The following is a 20,419-nucleotide window of genomic DNA, read 5'->3' as shown; positions in this document are numbered from 1 at the left end:
GATTTTGCTTATCTTGTCACTTTACCCACCGTAACTAGAATAAGGTCTTGTAAATAGCAGATGCCTAATATCCGCTAGATGCATGAATGGAACTAAAAGTATTTTAGAATATGTAGAGTGCCATCCAAGTAGCTGTACTTGTTATTCTTTTTGGAGAGAGGGGATGAGAAGTGAAAGGAAGGGAAAGATATAAGTTAGGGTGTTGGAGGAATATCACTGGCTTACAGTCGTGGGTTTGATTCCTTGGGCAAGCGTCTAAGTATCTGAGACTCAGCTTCCCTTTTTCTAAAAAAAGATGTCAATGTCTGGAAGTCGGTTCTAAGGATTGATGAGGTAATACCAAAACAAACAAACAAAAGTCATGAGAATCGACGTTGGTTCATTTGTCAAATTTTCCTTTTTTTAGCTGTAATGATGTATAGTGCTTAAGATACTTCTATCAATTATACGTTTTCAGAAACTGAATTTAACCTAAAAGAAAACTTTATTTTCAAATAACTTTAGGTATAAAAAAATAGCTGCAAAAATAGTACAAAGAGTTCCCATACACTCTTCACCCTGGAATTGAACTTTTTGAGTTCTAGATTTCTGTGCTTCCATTGGATAAAAGAAAAAGAGAAGCAGACTCATTTAGGCCCTAAATAATATCCGAGCAGCTTGACAAAGTAGTACAATTTCTAATATTTATTTTTAGGGAAGTGTCTCTGAATTGAAAACATTCAGTTTAATCATGTAAAACAGATAAAGTCCCCTAAGAGATTATGTAAACTAATGGCCAAATGCATCAGGTCTTTTCTTCTCATTCCTTAGGGGACCTGGCGAATTGTTAGCACTGTCACAGTGTATCCATTTTAAACAAAGTCAAACTATTTGCAAGTTTCTCTTGGATAGATTAACTTGATCCTTCTATAAACACAAATAGAAGGCAATATATCCAAAACATCTCATGCTTGAAGGGGTACTTGTAACACCAGTTCTATTTAGTTGCAATGATGCATTCAAATACCACTAGGTAATGCAACTGCTCAGAATTGCTGACAACACATTTGCTGCTAAACAAATAGACAATCAGTTGTCCAGGGTTCTTAACCATTCATGCCATCCAAACTCTTTGAAAAACTTCACTTCACTTGCTGATAAGATCACTCACTCATCAATGGCTGTCTTCAAATGACCTTTTATTAAGGATATTAGAGAACAAAGTGTGACTGAAATGATGTCACTATAAACTGTTTCATACAAGGGGATTAGTTTATGTAGTAGTCAAAGCATGTATCTCAGCAGAATTCTCTTCAAAGACGATATTCATAATTTGAATAAAACAATTGCTAATAACCTTAATGGTTTTCAGCATATCTAAGAAAAACATGGATCTCTACTCAGAATTTTACATTAATCGATTTTAAAAATTTAGCCAGAGCACCTAGGACACTGAGAAAAAAAGAATGAAATATACCCAAAATACCTATTAATCCACAGAGGAGAAAAGAACTAAGAAACAATATATTCTATAGATCTATATGATTATAAGATAATATATGTAATAAAATAGATATGTGAGATTAGATACCTTTTCTTCAGGTATACTGTAACGCACATTTTCCAAAAACACTGATGTATTTTCCACATTTGTATATCGTAAAAGAATATGAGCAAAATCTTCTTCACTGATAGTGCTCATCCCATTAGAGTAGGAAAGGAATTCTATTTCTAGAACTTCTGTCTGTAGGTTATCCATGAATCTATGACAAAAATATAGAAAGAATGAATAAGATAAATGAAGAGTGATGGCAACAGGTGATACTTAGCCTCTCAGGGCTCTGGCTTCCTCATCTTTAAACTGGGGACAACAAAAAGATCTTTCAGGGTAGTGATGAGACTTAAAAGAGTTATTGTGTAGTGCCTGGTGTTTACTATAGAGGACACTACATCCATGCTTATCACTGTGGCTTATACTTCCTTAGGAATATACAGGAAATAATCCAGATATCCAGGCATTTCTCATCATTAACTTCCCGTTATACTTATCAATATAATAACTAGTATATAGGTACTGATGGAAGCGCCTGTTTGTTGAAATCAGCGAAGAGGTGAGTATTTCTGCACCAGATGATTCTTTCTAAAGACCTTTCTGACTTTAGCATGTTAATATTTTTCAAAACAAATATAAAATTAAGCTCACCTATAAAAATCTTCAAAGTTGAGCTCAGCTTTTCCTTTCTTTCCAAAAAAGTGTACAAGAAGTGTAGTATCTGTTACTAAACTTGTAATGTCATCAGCACGCTTAAAAAAATCACAATTTAAAGGTTAGCTGCAGTAAACAAACAATAGGGATACCCAATGTCCCTCAAAGAATTTTATCAACATATAAATACCAAGAACATGAATATGTTAAAATTAGAATGAAAAGCGTAAGGCTGCATTAATAAATGCCATTACAGTTAAAACGAAGTTCAATATTTGAAAATAGAAACATGACTGAAATTGATCTTTATCCTAAAAAACTTTAAAGATGACTATATTTTCGGAAGTTTTCAACCTCAAATTATGCATATAGAATACCTGTGTTTTAAATTATCTAAAATAGTTGAAATCTTTTAGTAATCACCTAAATGTCTTATCTTTAAGTCATTTAGTTTGGATTTTCCTAATCAACCTAAAAAAAATCAGTTTTTTTAAAGGATGTTCAAAAGAGGTAAATTCTTCAGATATATGAAATATATGGGGCCGACAAAAGGATGGTCTTATGCTTCACAAAATAGTTTCTTTTGAGCATGATACTTTCCTATTGTATTCCATATTTATGATACTTTAAATAGAAGATACCATATTTTGAAAGAGAAACTATACTACTATTATTTTGGAATTTACATAATCTATAATTTATTTTAAAAGTCTTACATTATTTTTGAATGGATAAGAGAATAATTCCAGAGGACTTTTTCCTTCAAGTTCCAACAAGCGTATTCTTAAAATCACTTAAGTCTAGTCCTTATAAAGTTTAATGGCCTCTGAAAATAGTCCTTCTTTCCTTTAATGTGGTGACACAGATTTCCCTTTCTTTTTTCTCTCTCCCCTTCCATCCCTTCTTTTCTTCCTCTTCTTTCCTTCCTTCCTCACTTCCTTCCATTAACTCATATCTATCTTATAAACTCAGGTACAAAAATCATAAAATTCAAATGATTCTAACTCTCCCATATATTATCCTGGGAAATGTAAGAAAAATAAGAGGTTAAATAATAACTAACATTTTCTGTATTAAAAAAAAATAGCTGTAAATGTCCATCCAAAGGTACATATCTGAAATGTTACCTCTTGGCCAGAATTCTGTTTCAGAGAAAACATAAGAAATAAAAAGTATATACTTCTCTACAAAGGATAAGTTGTGTTCTATGATCCCTGATGGAAAGTCTCATCTTACCCATTGGCCACACACTTTTGGTAATCTTTTGATTCCTTATAGCTCTCTTCCCAATTTTTCATCAAGACAGCCTTTTATCCTTTAACATTTGTTGGATCTTTATTTCCCTTCTCCCTAGACCAAATATTATTAACTTCTAATGACTAGTTTGGTGTTACAAAGAGTACATCTTGTGATTGGTCTTTTTCCCTCCTACGTGCCTTTTAATTCCTGTTTTTAAGTGGTCTCTTTGCTACTTTGATTACTCAGGCCTCTCTTAAAACCTCCAACATGTAGGGTATCTTCTACTTTAAATTATCTAAAATTGTTGAAATTCTTTTAGTAAATTGTGTAGTCTTACTTAGGTTTGTTTAGCTTGTTTTCCTCAGTAATCTTAGGATTACATATATATATTATCTAGCATATAACCTCCTTAAAATTGTTTTGAAAGATCTCTACTTAGTTTAAGTTTGCTGACAACTCCCAAGTATTTTCAGGAGTTGGAATAACTTAGAAGTTTCCTATATATCTCCAATGAAGTTCTTTGAAGACCTGATTGCCAGGAAGAAAATAACAGCCCGGAAGCCAGGTGCCACATACTGTCTTATGCCTTCCTGAACAAGCTTATAATGGATGTTGAAGAACGTTAGTGGTGCCAGCCTTCCAGGGCTCTGCCTGTGACAACAAACTAGGGTAATTCTGAGTAGTTCTCAAAAGGCACTATTACTTTCACCAGTAGCTTTACGTTGCGGAGGCAGACTGCTGTTAAGGACAGGATTTAAAATCAGAAGACCTGAGTTCAGAGTTTTTTGACCTTTAGCTTCCTTATCTGTAAAATAGGCATAAACCTATCTACGATAATGATTTTGAAGATAAAATTAGACTCTGAGTGTAAATGAAGCATACAAATGTTATTATTGGCAGTCACAAGATGCTTTGGCATATAGCATTAAGACCTTTGGGGAAAAAAGGAGATATCTCATGTCAATTATAAACATTCCTTTGTGATTGTGTATGATCAAGTCTAACCCATTATTACCCATGGAATAGCTTAAGTTGGGGGAGAAAATATTTGAGAAGGCAGGCCTAATGGAGCACAGGAGTGGACGCTCTATCGAATCAGCAGGCAACATTAGGAACTGGGGTATCCATCTAGAAGCTAGAGGACTGGAATGCGGCGGGGAGATAAAGTTGATCAGAAGATGGGCCATGGTGTTTTAGACAAGTTACTGACTTCACAAATAAACAGTGGGGTGGTGAGCACGTAAGATGATGAGCCCAAGAGTCAGATTCCTGGCTTTGAATCCTGATGTTTTTCCTTATTAGTTAAGTGACCTCGGTGAAGTTAATCTCTCTGAGGATATTATTACCCTCAGTAATAACAACAGTACCTACCTTAAAGTGTTGTTGTGAGGATCTGGTAACACATGTAAATCATTTAGCACTATAACTGGCATATTGTAAACGCTCAACAAATATTATTTATTTTTGCCAAATCAATATATTTCAAGAAGTTGAAAAAGGACTAGACAAGACAGAAAAGATAATAATGTTGAAGCTTCATGCAAAAAAAAGTTTTACATGGCACACTCTTACTTTTTTGTTAACTGCAACTACACATGTTATATAGATCTGAAAAAAAAAAAAGCCTTCAAATGAGATGTCACAGGAACACCCAAAGTTAGTGAACTCAGCTACCATAGAAATGTTTTCCTTTAGTGCTGTGATGTCCTTTACCTCAAAACCTAACACAGTGAAATGAGATGGCTTTGTTTCATACAGGTTTTCAATAATGACCTCATTCTTCCAGCTTTTCTCATGCCCACTGAGCAGAGCAGATCTTCGTTTACAGTCTTTCATCATCAAAATCTTATTAGACTTAGGTTGCACTTATCCAGATAATCCAGAACCACAGAGGCATAAGTAACAGTTTGACATTAGAGAAAAAAAATTAGAAAATGGAAATGGTGAAAACTTTTCTCGCCCCATTCAATGAAACAGAGCACTGTTGGGAGTCATTGAAAACCATACCAGTGTTCTTAGTATCCTAACAGTGTTATATAACTTAAATCACAGGGGAGTTGGGACAAAAATAGAGACTTTATCCCTTTGATTCTTGTGCCCATTGTTAAAATAAAATGAATTCAGGTGTTTTCATAACAAAGCAAGAAAAAGCCACAAAAGAATCCCCATGGGCCATTTACATGAAAGGCCCTTATCTTTGTTGTGATTAAAAATTACTTTAAATAATTTCATCAAAAATAAAATAGATAAATTTGCATGGAATTAAAAATATGTAAGATATTACAGATTTTTAAGATACCTTTAACATATTTTTATTGATTATAATGGGATAATAATCACATCAAACTCTATCCAAAGGGCAGGGGGGAGGGAAATCAAGTAGATTTCTAAGCTTTCTTTCTGAACCAATTTGAATCCTGAAATACTTACAAACAATTCAATGTTACGGTGGCATCAGCAGTAACCTATAAGGAATTTCAATGAGTTGTAACTTAATTAAAACTAATTCTCAATTATCCTCTCTAATGTGGGAGGGTAGTAAGAGATAATCCCCAAATAATGATTTTATTTTAGAACACAATGTAAGTTTTGTTTTCGTCTTTCTTCTATCAGATTTACTTTCATGATGTTTGAATCAGTTCATTAATTAATTTAGTAGCTTATGATTATAATGTGGATTGATTACAGCCAATGGTATGCTAGTAAAATAAACTAGCTCTTTAGGGAAAAAAAAAAAAGCTTGATTTGTAGTGTATGCCTATTTCTATGGTATTAATACTTCTATCATGGCCGCTTTCAAGTACCAACAGGATGTCACGGATGTTGAGTTGGGAAGAGATGTACAGAATTAACTCTAGGAAGCCATAAAAGCCAGCTCCAAGCACACCTCTGACAGTTTCCATCTCGAAAAGGTCTTATGCATACCATGTAATCTCTGAGTGTATGTAAGAGCTAACTGGTCTTCTGATATTAAACCTCCCAAGATCTGAATTAAATTCAACATCAAATCAGTGGATTGTGTCTAATTGTGAGAATTTCTAGCAGAGTTAAATTAGATTAAAGATAGGCTGGAGGCTGAGGTGGACAATCTAGGATGGAGAGAGAGCAGTGACATGACTGTTAGTTTCAAGCTAGGTCACAGTTGGCTTGTACGACTCTTGGGCCAATGTCCCCATTTGCTCTTGTTTTTAGGCACTGACTACTATATGCCTGCATAAATGATTACAGAATTAAGTACTTCTAAAATACCTTACATGAAACATCTATTACCACTTTATGACTAAAAAATGGTTCAAATTTAAAAGGTAATTTTAAAAGGTTATTTACTGGTCATAATTACATCATATTTACATATCAGAAGTAAATTAGAAAAAGGGCAAAATGCTTTATTTGTTTTGGGATTTTAAAATTGAACACAACTGACAAAATTAACATTTCCAAGTATCTGTCCCAGTCTAGAGGTGCCAATTGAGTAACACTACATACGGATAAGAGAAGTCACACCTGATTTCAGTTTACTTCTCTAGATATTTTTAAGTGTAATTTTTAAAAGTCAAACTTCAGAAAAAAGAAATGAGAAGCCAGCTTTAAAGAGAAAAATAATGAAAAATATCTCAGTATTAAGACTGATAGTAAAGTTTTAAAAAATTCTTAATAGGATATATGAAATCGTGTTTAATGTAGAAGACAAAGCCCATCTTTTAAAATGACAAATCCCTAAGAACGAAACAAAACAAAAACCCGAAACAAAATGACAAATCCCTAGTAACAATGGCAGCATGCTGAGTGGGCGGGGGGAAGGGGGGAGCCCACCTGAGTGCAGCGATAAGGTGCATGTCTCTATGGAATTCAGAAACAATAATGAATAACAGTCAGTCTGTTTTTAGTTTTCTATGCATTGGCAATCCAAAATAATGTCAAGTTAAAATATTCCTCCCTTCCTTGACTGACTGCTCCCACCATACCTCCCTTACTCGCCATGGTAGACTACACACAACTAATATTCGGACATTTAATGTTTAAATCTACCATAACTCGAAAGCACTAGCTGTCTTTTACCAAGTTAAAAGTCGCAGCACTTCATGTAACATGGCAAAATTATAAGGTTAAAAGATTCAGTGAAACTGTAAAATAGTATTCTCAAATTTCTGAAAGTGATCCTTAAATTGAAAATAGCGACATTTCTTTTTAGTTAAGTTAGAAAGGCACGTTTTCTACAACAAGCAAGCTGACTTAACACAGACTGTTACAGGTAACCTTGCAGCCCCTGCCAGCACTGACATACTCGAATCTATCATTTATATATAGAAATTACTGCTTTACTGAAGAAAAGGGAAAATACAAAATTATTTTTGGTTTCATTATTGTAACTCTAAAATGAAATGAAGACTAGTTTAACAAAATGGCAAACAGTACAAGGTCCTGGTTGAGGTTCAATTATACCTCTGCGAGGTCTGAAAACAGTGCTTGGCTTGTATTACGTCTCAGTGTATCCCAATAGCTTCTGGAGACAAGTTCCTCAGCATCTGTTTTAAGTACCTGTAGAAGTTTTAAGAAGTACATCTGAAATCTAAAGAAGAGTCACAAAGAATGATAATTTATACACTTTTAAGTCTCTTCTAGCCAACCTTGAAAAGAAAACACATTAGCTTACCTGTTTTGTTTTCTGCTGCGCACAACAGTATTATATTACGTTGCTGGTAAACCCAAGGTATTTTCAAAGGTGTAATGGTATATAACCACTATTTCCACGTACAATGTGGCTCTGTCAAAAAGGATCACATTCCTCAGCCCTCCCCCATGTTGTCTACTGAAACATGCATAACTTCTAAGAAAATGTGAAATAAAAATTTTATTCACACCTATGTGAAGTAAATTCATTTGGACAGTATTTTGGTAATTTTGTAGCAACCTATAAAAATCATGCTTAACTTAAAAATCAATTATTGGCTAGTGTACATCGTGTCAGTGCATCAAAGAAAATGACCACATTCATATGTAGAGACACAAAATTTAAATTAATCTAACAGTTGTCAAAAAGAAATATGCCAGTTTAGGTTAAACCACTCAAAACTACTCAGGGATTTGGTAGGTATGTCTACTGTGAATAAATAAGGTACTTTCTAACCTTTTGCAAGGATAGGACACTAGCTTCTGTCTCAGTATTGGCTAATCTGAGGAAGGTGAGATCACAATTAAGGGCAGTCTAATCTTCATATGAAAACATAGAACTACAAGCTTAACTTGGGTCTCTGTAAACAAACACAATTAAATGCAGTTTCTGTCAGGATTTATCAGGGAAGATTTCACATGTTCAAAGGCTTGGTATTCCTGTTATTGTGAGAAGAAAATGCTGCATGATGTACGTAGGAGTGAGTGTCTAATGATAAGGAGAACTTTTATTTTTGTGTGTGTTAATTTTAAAATCTGGTGCCACTAACAAAATTACAAGGTGTTTGGGAGTTATCTCAAAAAACTAAGCTTTAGTTCATTATTATTAATCAGAACAACACTGCCTACTGCCCATATTTTAATAAAATCTTAATAATAAAGTGTTATTTAGCAGGAATCACTTATATAAACATAGACATACTTATTACCATCAGTGTAAATGCAGCAATATGTTAGAGAATCCACTCACCACACCCTCTAGTAACAAAACAAGCTTTAACTAAGCAGTTATAAGTCAAGTAAAATTAGCTGAATTTAGAACAAAGTTCATTTTTTTTTTATATAAGTATGGTAGAACGTCAAATGTTAACTAGATTAAATACTCTGCAAATATTATCTCAATATTTTCAATTTGGATACATTTTTTATTGTAACTGAAAAGGTCAGTATATGATAAAGAAAGGGATTATTAAACCTATCAAGCTAGAAAATCAGGCTGACTACACTGTTATTTGAAGGGCAACAAGAATGATTGATTCACTTTGTGAAGCAATGCCTCCTTCCTTTTTCCAGCACTGGTCACCATCACCACTCACACACTCACATATGTACATATACCAACACTGATGACATCAGAAGGATGTTCACAACATATTAGGGGAAAAAAGTAGTTTGACAAACTATATTGATATGGATCTCTATAGAAAAAAATACATTTTCTGAGCTTAGAAAAGAAGTAAATATATTTGGATATATCGATTATCTCTGGTGAGATTAGGATATGTTTTATTATCTTCTTTTTGCTTTCCTATATTTTAAAATATTTTAAGAATGGGGCACCTGGGTGGCTCAGTTGGTTAAGCAACTGCCTTCGGCTCAGGTCATGATCCTGGAGTCCCGGGATCGAGTCCCGCATCGGGCTCCCTGCTCCGCAGGGAGTCTGCTTCTCCCCCTGACCCTCCACCCTCTCATGCTCTCTCTCTATCATTCTCTCTCTCTCAATAAATAAATAAAAATCTTAAAAAAAATATTTTAAGAATGTTTATTTATCTATCAGGATCATATACTACTTTTTTCAATAAAAAAATCTTATTTAGCTTATTGGTCCCTCCTGCAGAAAGCTTTCACACTCAACATTTAGCTCCAAAGATTAAATTATGATAGAATATATAACTGAATTGCTATAACTGCTTATATATGCTGTTTTATACAGGCAGTCTTTTAGATTAGAGTTTCTGAAAAAAGGAACAATAGTCTCACAGCAACTGTTGCTATTCTTAGTATTAAGGGAAAAAAAGCTCATGTATCCGTGATTTTCTCAGCAGTCACAGATTCCTAGATGTGTGTCTGTTCAGGAGCCAGTATTTAATTTTTCAATGGCTTGGGTGACGGAATTGAGAGTAAATTTTCAGAACATGCAAAACTAGTAGAAAACTTTAATGTCAGAAAAGTATAACACAATATTTAAAATAAGTTTAAAGTAGCAATGAAAATCAGAATAGATTTTACAGCAAGAAATGCAAATAAAATACAAAACCAGAATATACGCCTACACACTAAGGAAAGACTGAGAAGAGAAATGCCCAAATATCACTAACTGAGCACTGTGATGGCTATGAAATAGATATTATAATGCTCTGATATGTAAATGTAGGAAAATTTGCAAAGACTTCTTGAAGTCTTCTCAGGGTCTTTGATTACTATACAAGCTTTAGGCCTCTTTACTAGAATGTTAAGGTAGGTGTAGACTTTTACTAAAAAAGGTAGAAGAAGACATAGATAGTTCAGAAGAACTTCAAAAATGGATGGCACAGGCAAAATGATGTCCCAAATGTACTGTATTCTGTAAGCCTGACACATTTTTTGCCTAAGTTTAGAGTCTCTTATTAGTAGAACTTCCTTTAACTTTGAAGTTTCGGTCAAGAATTCCCTATGCCTTTTTGGCTGAGCCAAAGTAGGATCTTACTGAAGGCATTTCATGACATTAATAATAGAAGGGAAGAAGGAGCTATGGTCTGAAAAATTCTTAGGTTGAAATCCTAACCTCCAAGGCGATGGTATTAGGAGGAGGTGGGGCCTCTGGGAGGGGAGTAGGTCACGGGGGCAGAGCCTTCATGAATGGGATTAGTGCCCTTATAAAAGAAGTTTGAGAGAGTTCCTTTGTCTCCTTCCCACCATGTAAGGACATACTGAGAAAGTGCCATTTATGAACTAGGAAGTAGGCCCTCATCACCCATCACACTGCATCTGCTACATGATCCTGGACTTCCCAGCCTCCAGAACAATGACAAATGTTTGTTCTTTATAAGCCACCCAGTGTTTGATATTTTTATTATAGCAAAATGAATTGACTAAGACAGAAGGAAAGAAGGAAGGAAGGAAATCAAAGAAGGGAGAAAGGAAAGACAGAAGGAAAGAAGAGAAAAGGAAGTTAGGAAAAAAGGACTGATTTCAAGAAGGGAATATATCACTGTGGTAAGCAGAATAATGGCTCCCTAAAGTTGTCTGTGTGCAGACAGGTAAATACCCTAGTTACAGTTAGAATCTGAGAAAGATTATACTCCGAGATTAGGCAAACTGGGAAAGCAAAAACAAAATAGCAACCCATAGAATCTGACAGTAAACTGTCTTTACTATTAGTGATACTCAAAACACAGAAAAAATAAAAACAATAAAAAAGCCTATATAATCTGTGCCATTATGACAACTGTGGCCTGAAAAACTATAATGTGAGACTTGTAATTTAAAGTTACATAGGACTGCAGTTTTCCACAGAAACACACACACATAAACACACACCCACATACACCCACGCACACCCCTTCCTGGAAAAAACACATACTTAGCCCAGTCCCTAATGAATCTCCACAGACACATTCCAACAAATACATATTCAAAATACAAAATTACTAAACACATAAGAACATAAACCACCATAAGTGAGAACCAACAGAAACAACAAACAATAGAACAAGACCTGCAGACTTCAGATATTGAAAATAGTAGGTATGGAATACAAAATAAGTTTAATAAGCTTAAGGAATATGAAGCTGTATTTGAAAGTATTTTTCAGTAAGAACAGATGACCAAAAATTAGTTGGTTGATCAGAAAAAGAACCAAATAAAACCTCTGGACATTAAAGATGGAACTACTGAAATTTAATATCATATTATATACAGCTAGGGATAAAATTAGTTAACAGGAATATAACATGTATAAGTTATACAGAAATGCAATGTGAAAAGATAAAAAATATGGCAAATTATTAAAGAGAAGTTAAGAGACATAGAAGAGAACATGAATATCTATGAAAGCTCCAGAAAGTAATTAACAAAGAAAATGGGAAAGAGACTATAATATCCAAAGAAATATTGGCAGTGAATATTCAAGAATTAATGAAAGAAAACAATCCCCCTATTTGAGAAGCCTGGTAAATTTCATGATAGATAAAGGCAAAAAGAGAGATACACTGTAGTAAAATTGTAGAATACCAAAGGCAAACAGAATCTTAAAAGTAGGTAGAAAGAAAAACAAGATCAACTACAAAATAGTAATTAGACTCAGAGCTGACCTTTCAATTTCAATAATAGGAACCAGAAGACTGGAATGATATAATTTGCTGAGAATAAATGTCAACCTACGATTATATACCTAATAAAATTATCTTCCCAAATAAGAGCCCAGATAAATAAAGATAAAAAATGAATTCATAGAATCAGAATAGATTGGGAGTTGCTAGAGGCAGGTGGTGGTAGTGTGGGGTGGATGAAGATGGTTAAAAGGTACAAACTTCTAGTTATAAGATAGGTAAGTCCTGGGGATGTAAGGTACAGCATGGTGACTATGATTAATGATATTGTATTGTATATTGGAAGTTGCTAAGAGAGTAGATCTTGAAAGTGCTCATCACAAGAAAAACAATTTGTAACTATCTGAGGTGACAGAGGTCAACTAAACTTATAGTAATCATTCTGCGATATGTACATATATCAAATTATGTTGTACACCTTAAACTGATATAGTGTTACATGTCAATTATATCTCAATACAACTGGGAAAAAATAAGGGCAAAATCAAGATAATTCCAGAAAGATCCTAACTCGAGGATATATTTTCTGAGATTAAGATTGTAAGAATTAGGAGAGAATGAGATTAAAAAGGAGATTAAGAAATGGCAAATATGTTGATTTGGGTCATTTCTCTTCTCTTTTTGATAAGTCTGGCCAGGGGTTTATCAATCTTGTTAATTCTTTCAAAGAACCAGCTCCTAGTTTCGTTGATCTGTTCTACTGTTCTTTTAGTTTCTATTTCATTGATTTCTGCTCTGATCTTTATTATTTCTCTTCTCCTGCTGGGTTTAGGCTTTATTTGCTGTTCTTTCTCCAGCTCCTTTAGGTGTAGGGTTAGGTTGTGTACTTGAGACCTTTCTTGTTTCTTGAGAAAGGCTTGTATTGCTATATACTTTCCTCTTAGGACTGCCTTTGCTGCATCCCAAAGATTTTGAACAGTTGTGTTTTCATTTTCATTGGTTTCCATGTATTTTTTTAATTCTTCTTTAATTTCCTGGTTGACCCATTCATTCTTCAGTAGGATGCTCTTTAGCCTCCATGTATTTGAGTTCTTTCCAACTTTCCTCCTGTGATTGAGTTCTAGTTTCAAAGCATTGTGGTCTGAAAATAGGCAGGGAATGATCCCAATCTTTTGGTACCGGTTGAGACCTGATTTATGACCTAGGATGTGATCTATTCTGGAGAATGTTCCATGGGCACTAGAGAAGAATGTGTATTCCGTTGCTTTGGGATGGAATGTTCTGAATATGTCTGTGAAGTCCATTTGGTCCAGTGTGTCATTTAAAGTCTTTATTTCCTTGTTGATCTTTTGCTTAGACGATCTGTCCATTTCAGTGAGGGGGGTGTTAAAGTCCCCCACTATTATTGTATTGTTGTCGATGCGTTTCTTTGCTTTTGTTATTAATTGCCTTGTATAATTGGCTGCTCCCATGTTAGGGGCATAGATATTTACAATTGTTAGATCTTCTTGTTGGATAGATCCTTTAAGTAGGATATAATGTCCTTCCTCATCTCTTATTACAGTCTTTGGTTTAAAAGCTAATTTGTCTGATATAAGGATTGCCACCCCAGCTTTCTTTTGGTGTCCATTAGCATGGTAAATGGTTTTCCACCCCCTCACTTTCAATCTGGGGGTGTCTTTGGTTCTAAAATGAGTCTCTTGCAGACAGCATATCGATGGGTCTTGTTTTTTAATCCAGTCTGATAGCCTGTGTCTTTTGATTGGGGCATTTAGCCCATTTACATTCAGGGTAACTATTGAAAGATAGGAATTTAGTGCCATTGTATTGCCTGTAAGGTGACTGTTACCGTATATCGTCTGTGTTCCTTTCTGGTCTATGTTGCTTTTAGGCTCTCTCTTTGTTTAGAGGACCCCTTTCAAGATTTCCTGTAGGGCTGGTTTTGTGTTTGCAAATTCCTTTAGTTTTTGTTTGTCCTGGAAGCTTTTTATCTCTCCTTCTATTTTCAATGACAGCCTAGCTGGATATAGTATTCTTGGCTGCATATTTTTCTCATTTAGTGCTCTGAATATATCCTGCCAGAAGAAGGTAGTGGGAGGGGAAGAATGAAGCGGGGGAAATCGGAGGGGTAGACGAACCATGAGAGATGATGGACTCTGAAAAACAAACAGGGTTCTGGAGGGGAGGGGGGTGGGAGGATGGGTTAGCCTGTTGGTGGGTATTGAGGAGGGCACATTCTGCATGGAGCACTGGGTGTTGTGCACAATGAATCATGGAACACTTCATCTAAAATTATTGATGTAATGTATGGGGATTAACATAAAAATAAAAAAAAATAAAAAAAATAAAAAAAATAAAAAGACAAAAAAAAAGAAATGGCAAATATGTAAGTAATTCTAAACTAATACTGATCGTATATATTTAAGAAATCTAATTTGTGGGATTAAAAAAAGAAAGAAAGACAAGAAAAACAAACACTGCATAACCTCAAGTATCCATGCCAGGAGGGAAATGAAAGCCATCGAAGCACTTTAAGACTATTTTTAAGGAAGGGGTGAAGATATGGCCTATCTAATAAGACTTCATTATTTTAAGTATACTTATTATTAAAATTTCAAGAATAACTATACAAGACATAGAAATATGGTGTCTTCTAAACGAATAGAGAAGAAAATAAAACGAGTAAAAATAAACCTTAGTTAATTCAAAAGAAAGGTAAGAAAGGAGAAGAGTATACAGAATGGCTAAAATAAATCCAAATAAATTAATAATCACAGTAATGTAAACTGACTGAATCTGTCAAATTAAAAAGTAGAAATTATCAACCCATATAAAAAAGAACCAATAACATACGCAAATTATATGCTTTTAAAAAAGACCTATCAAGATATAAGCACAGAAACCGAGGAAGATACGCCAGGTTTCTATTAATGGCAGGCTAGTAAGCAGCAGCAAGCTTCTCACTGAAAATAACGGAAAAAGCTGGACAAAATATAAAATAGTTGTATCTTCTTAAAAGCATCGTACAGATGTTGTTTGCCTCAGGTACTGTGTTGAAGGATGGTGCGGCAGCGATAAAGAGAATATATAAAATTTAAAAATAACAATTACAAGGGGGTAAAACTGCTGATGTCTTAGTACATTTACATTCAGGGTAACTATTTACATTTACATATACATTCAGTGGCAACAAAGACCAAAGTCATTACATTCTTCAGTTCCATACACTCATATTAAAAAAAAAAAAAAAGAGTTCACTTAAGAATGTACTTGCTGAAGAATAAAACACAATTTTTTAAATTAATCTTGGAACACACACCTTTTTAATTTTCAGTGTGATGAAACTAGAAGCATGCATAAAACACTTCTGAAGTACAATGGCTGTCTTGAGAAAAAGCCTTTGTGCAAAGGTTTGTGTTGCAAGGCGAACTAGTTACTTCTTTCAAGAGCTGCCATTTTTACTTGAAAGAACAATGGCTAGAGAAAGTATAGTTATTCAGACTTTGGTATTTGGTATTTGGGCAGTTTTCTGAAAATGAACCAAGTGAGCCTGTCACTTCAAGGGAAACACTTAGTAGTATTTGTTGCCAAAATAACATACTGCAACAGGTTGAATGCATAAGCATCCATGAGAAACCAGCTGTCTTCTATTAAACCAGACATTATAGAGATTCCCAAAGAATGTGAAATACCACCCTCCTCACTATATTTTTTAAGTTATTTTTCATAAAATGTTTAACTTGTGAGTTTATTATTTTTAAATGGGTTGGTAAATACTTTTAAATTTCTCGGTTTTAATTTCTAATATGGTACACACAGATACAACCAACATAAACACAAGCTTTTTTGGGTCCTCTCTAACTTTTCAATAAAGGGATCCTGAGACCAGAATGTTTGAGAACTGCTGCTTACAGCAATAAAAGTGAGTAAAGTAGGACTGGATACAACAGTGCAGATGAAACAGACAATCATGATGGTTGTGGCAAAGAAGCAAGAACAGAAAAACTCATTTAATATGATCCCATTCATACGAAGCACAAATACGGGTAAAACTAAACTATATTGTTGGGGCGCCTGGGTGGCTTGGTTGGTTAAGCATCTGCCTTCGGCTCAGGTCATGATCCTGGGGTCTTGGGATGGAGCCCCGCATCAGACTCCCCGCTCAGTGGGGAGTCTCCTTCTCCCTCTCCTTCTGCCTCTCCCCCCTGGCTTGTGCTCTCTCTCGCTCACTCTCTCTCTCTCAAATAAATAAATAAAATCTTAAAAAAAATATATTGTTGAGGATGCATTAAGTAGGTGGTAAAACCACAAAGCAAAGACGTGATTTACATAAAAGTCATGATTGTGGTTATCTTTTGGAGGAGAGGGAGGGATTATGATTAGAAAGACCTAGGAAGGGGCATTTGGGGTCATGGCAATGTTTTATTTATTGATCTATACGAGGTCTAAACTTTCATTATTAATTTTATATTTACATTTTATTTGCAGTAAATTTCTGAACTAAAAAGTGTATTTTAAAAATAAGGGAAAGTTTCATTACTAAAGAACAGAAAATAAAACTAAATAGAAAATAATACAAAATATTAATAACAATAAAATTGGTACATTTATTTTGACAACTATATTGATTTTTAGGCAAAAAATATTTCTAGAGATCTAAGGATAGTATATAAGAGAAGATTCAATTCACTAAAAAGATTTAAGAAATCTATATTATTATAGCAGGGAGTAACAATGCTTCAAAATATATAAAATTTAAAAATAACAATTACAAGGAAAAATTAACAAGTCTATCACTGTAAGTATAATTTAACATTCTAATTAACAGATCAAGCTGACAAAAATATTGATAATGATAGAGGTTTAAAACACATATTAACATGTTTGGTCTTATATATAATACAACTCTGTACCCTAGTTGGAGAATACACATTCTTTTCAAACACAGACATTGTTTTAGTCCATAAAACAAGTTTCAATACATGTCAAAAACTGTATAAAAATTGGCATTCTTCTGACTACAATGGAATTAGGGCAATTAAAATAATCTTTAAAAAACTTAAAAAAACCATATAGGACATTTCAAAGTAAAATATACTTGATTTGCACTATTTATTCTTTTGAATTTTTAATACTTGTTTTCATTCCTGTGGCAAGATAATCAAGAGTTGAATATATGAGAAATATGGAAAGAATCATGGTTATTCAGAACAGAAAAGGCTACAAGGTAACTATTTTCATGGATATGAAGGAGAATGCTCAACCTTACACTGTAGCAGGAAATAATTTGACTTAATACAGGCAGAATCTACTGTAAGAGCGATTAAATTTTCTAACAGGTTATTAACAGAGGCCACAGAATCTCTCTATAGTCAAAGTCAGGAGGGTCCTTGCCTTTCCTGAAGGAACTTCTTCCTAAAGGTAGAATCTTAGGTTATATCCAGCTCCACGAACTGCACTCACATTAGATACTTTGGCACTCCAGTTGATCTACAATTTTGGAAACTAGCACATAACTGCTAGTTAATTCAAGCCAACCTGAGAATTGGTCTAGCATTGTTCCATACATTTATAGCCTTTAAAAAAGGTTAGGGGCATCTGGGTGGCTCAGTCGTTAGGCATCTGCCTTCAGCCCAGGTCATGATCCCAGGCTCCTGGGATCAAGTCCCGCATCGGGCTCCCTGCTCTGCTGGAGGCCTGCTTCTCCCTCTCCCACTCCCCCTGCTTGTGTTCCCTTTCTCGCTGTGTCTCTCTCTGTCAAATAAATAAATAAAATCTTTAAAAAAAATGTATTTTATATTCTTAGATGGAAAAAATGTCTTCAGTTAAATAATAAAAAAAATACTACCACAATAAAATGTAAAATCATATATTTACTATTAAATAAGCAAGCATAATATAAGCAAAATAGGCAATTTAAATCGGCTTTTTTTTTTTTTTAGATTTTATTTATTTATTTGACAGAGAGAGAGAGAACAAGTAGGCAGATAGGCAGGCAGAGGGAGAGGGAGAAGCAGGCTCCCCGCTGAGCAGGGAGCCGGATGCGGGGCTCGATTCCAGGACCCTGGGATCATGACCTGAGCCGAAGGCAGCCGCTTAACCGGCTGAGCCACCCAGGCGCCCCTTAAATCGGCTTCTTAATATCATTCTCTTATTCTCTGAGTTACTGCAATTTCTATATGTAACTTAAACTAGAGCTATGTTAGTACCTGTTTCCTTTTAATGATAGTACTTTTATGTATATTTTTATACTTTTATGTATATTTTTAAAAACCACATCATCATCTATATGAAAATTATTTGAGTTTAAAGGAAAAATGTAAAATGTCACAGTTGGAAAAATGGCTCATGCAATGACACATGAGATTAGAAGAATAAGTTAAAGTCACAAATATTATTAACATTTATTAAGTTTCAGATGGCATATGGCATTACAATCTATGAGATTTTCATTTTATACATTCTTACAAATTTTTGAAATGATTACTAGAGGAACATTAAAATTTTTAAGAAAATGGCAGACTTTATTTACTGGGAACAGTAGTGAATTTTGTAGTAAAAATTTAAAGTACTTGTGAGTTATCAAAACAATTAGTCATAAGGGTCCCATGGACTTGGCTTATTCTCCAGCCTGTTCTAGGTCCATTCCTTGTGACTGAAGCAAGATACCTTGGGTTTATTTTATGCTGAATCATCCTCCAATATATGTTCAAATCTAGAACAGAGTTAATTTTTATAGTATGGAATTTTGATCAACTCTCCAACACAGGAGACAGCACACCTGCTTTACAGTTGCACACTTACGACTGTAACACTTTCAAGCAGGATACTGAGTCAGGTAACCTGAATTGAAGGGCTCCTCTCAGGGGGATAATTTGAAAGATCCTTCCAAGTGACTTAAGGATCGTTGGGGAAATTCAATGAACTGTGCATGTTTACATTCAAAAGGGGCCATGGCCTATTCTCAGTTGTTTAGGAGCTGGGCTAACCAACAAGCTCTGACTTTCTAGGAGGAAGGAAAGAAGAAAAGCTTAGCATAAGAATATCTGGAAGGTATCTGCAGGAATTCTCAACTTTTTCAAGAAAAGAAGAGTCTGAAAATCATAATCCTCTTTGAGAAATAACATGATACACTGATATATTAAATATATCAGGTATCATACCAGGCTTTTGTATAGACCACAGGCAGTAGGCAGGCATCAAAAGTTTTAGAAAAATTTTGCAAAAATACTAATGACTAAGAAAAGTCTATCTATTAATATTCTCTTTATTAGAGTTGAGAAAAGACTGTATCAGATGGAGAGATCTAGTTCTTAAAATACCTGTGTTCTGCAGGAGCATAGCCTGAGAATCTGCTCCATAATTTGTATTTAACTCTTCAAACACTGCTGAAAAATATAAAATTTTCATTATTTTACCAGAGCTTTTGGTGGTTGTTCACTCAGCTTTTCCTTAGTTTAATCTAAGGTTAAAGATACACAGTGGCGCTGTAAATTTTAGTCTTCTCATAAATCTAGGAAGGAAATAGAAAATTTTGGCTTGGCTGCACCTTATTATATTCAATAAATTCCTAAACATTCTCAATAGCAGATATAGCTATATATAAAGAAATAACATTATCAAGTATAACAGGTGAGGACTATTTACATAAAGAACATTTAAAGTATTGTACATACACTATTAGTAGGAGAATGGTATCCATAAAGTTGAAGACGCTGACATAGAGCACAAAGGGCCAAATGAAGTGTCACATTTCAGAATGAACCCAAGTATAGCAAAAGAAAAAAAGAAAAAGACGACAAAATAATCAATTAGGAAGGGCAAATCATTATGCTACATTCTATATAGAGCACACACACAATACAAGTGGGATAAATGTTAAAGATGAGTAGCAAAGTTTTTCAAATCTCATATAATTAAATATTAAATGAATCTGTGCTCATTTCAACCATTTTCATTTTAACTTTCTGATCAGCTACTGCTTTGAGTAAAACATTCCTCTGAAGTACATGGTTTTATTTAGACATGCTTCAGCAATTCTATATGGGTTAGGGGAACAATCTAGATAGATGAG

The 20,419-nt window shown here is 34.3% G+C and overlaps 1 protein-coding gene across 5 annotated transcripts in view; it reads right to left on the bottom strand.

The window, feature by feature from the left end:
• MICU3 (mitochondrial calcium uptake family member 3) overlaps nt 1–20,419 on the bottom strand; it is a 104,998-nt gene that overhangs the window by 15,352 nt on the left and 69,227 nt on the right. For 3 of the 5 annotated variants that reach the window (XM_064585608.1, XM_045879736.3, XM_054508584.2), the window contains 4 exons: nt 20,022–20,060; nt 7,868–7,963; nt 2,183–2,283; nt 1,571–1,742 (listed from right to left, as the gene is read on the bottom strand). In XM_064585608.1, the coding sequence (XP_064441678.1) occupies nt 1,571–1,742; nt 2,183–2,283; nt 7,868–7,963; nt 20,022–20,060 (408 nt within the window). The remainder of the gene's footprint in view (nt 1–1,570; nt 1,743–2,182; nt 2,284–7,867; nt 7,964–20,021; nt 20,061–20,419) is intronic. The other 2 variants (XM_054508583.2, XM_064585609.1) reach the window with 2 other exon arrangements.

The sequence above is a fragment of the Mirounga angustirostris genome, unplaced genomic scaffold, assembly GCF_029215605.1.
Source record: "Mirounga angustirostris isolate CCGP_5_RB_7025 unplaced genomic scaffold, mMirAng1.0.hap1 SCAF_2, whole genome shotgun sequence".
Lineage (NCBI taxonomy): Eukaryota > Metazoa > Chordata > Mammalia > Carnivora > Phocidae > Mirounga > Mirounga angustirostris.
Note: the sequence above shows the minus strand (reverse complement) of the source record. Positions and strands in the feature narration are given on the sequence as shown.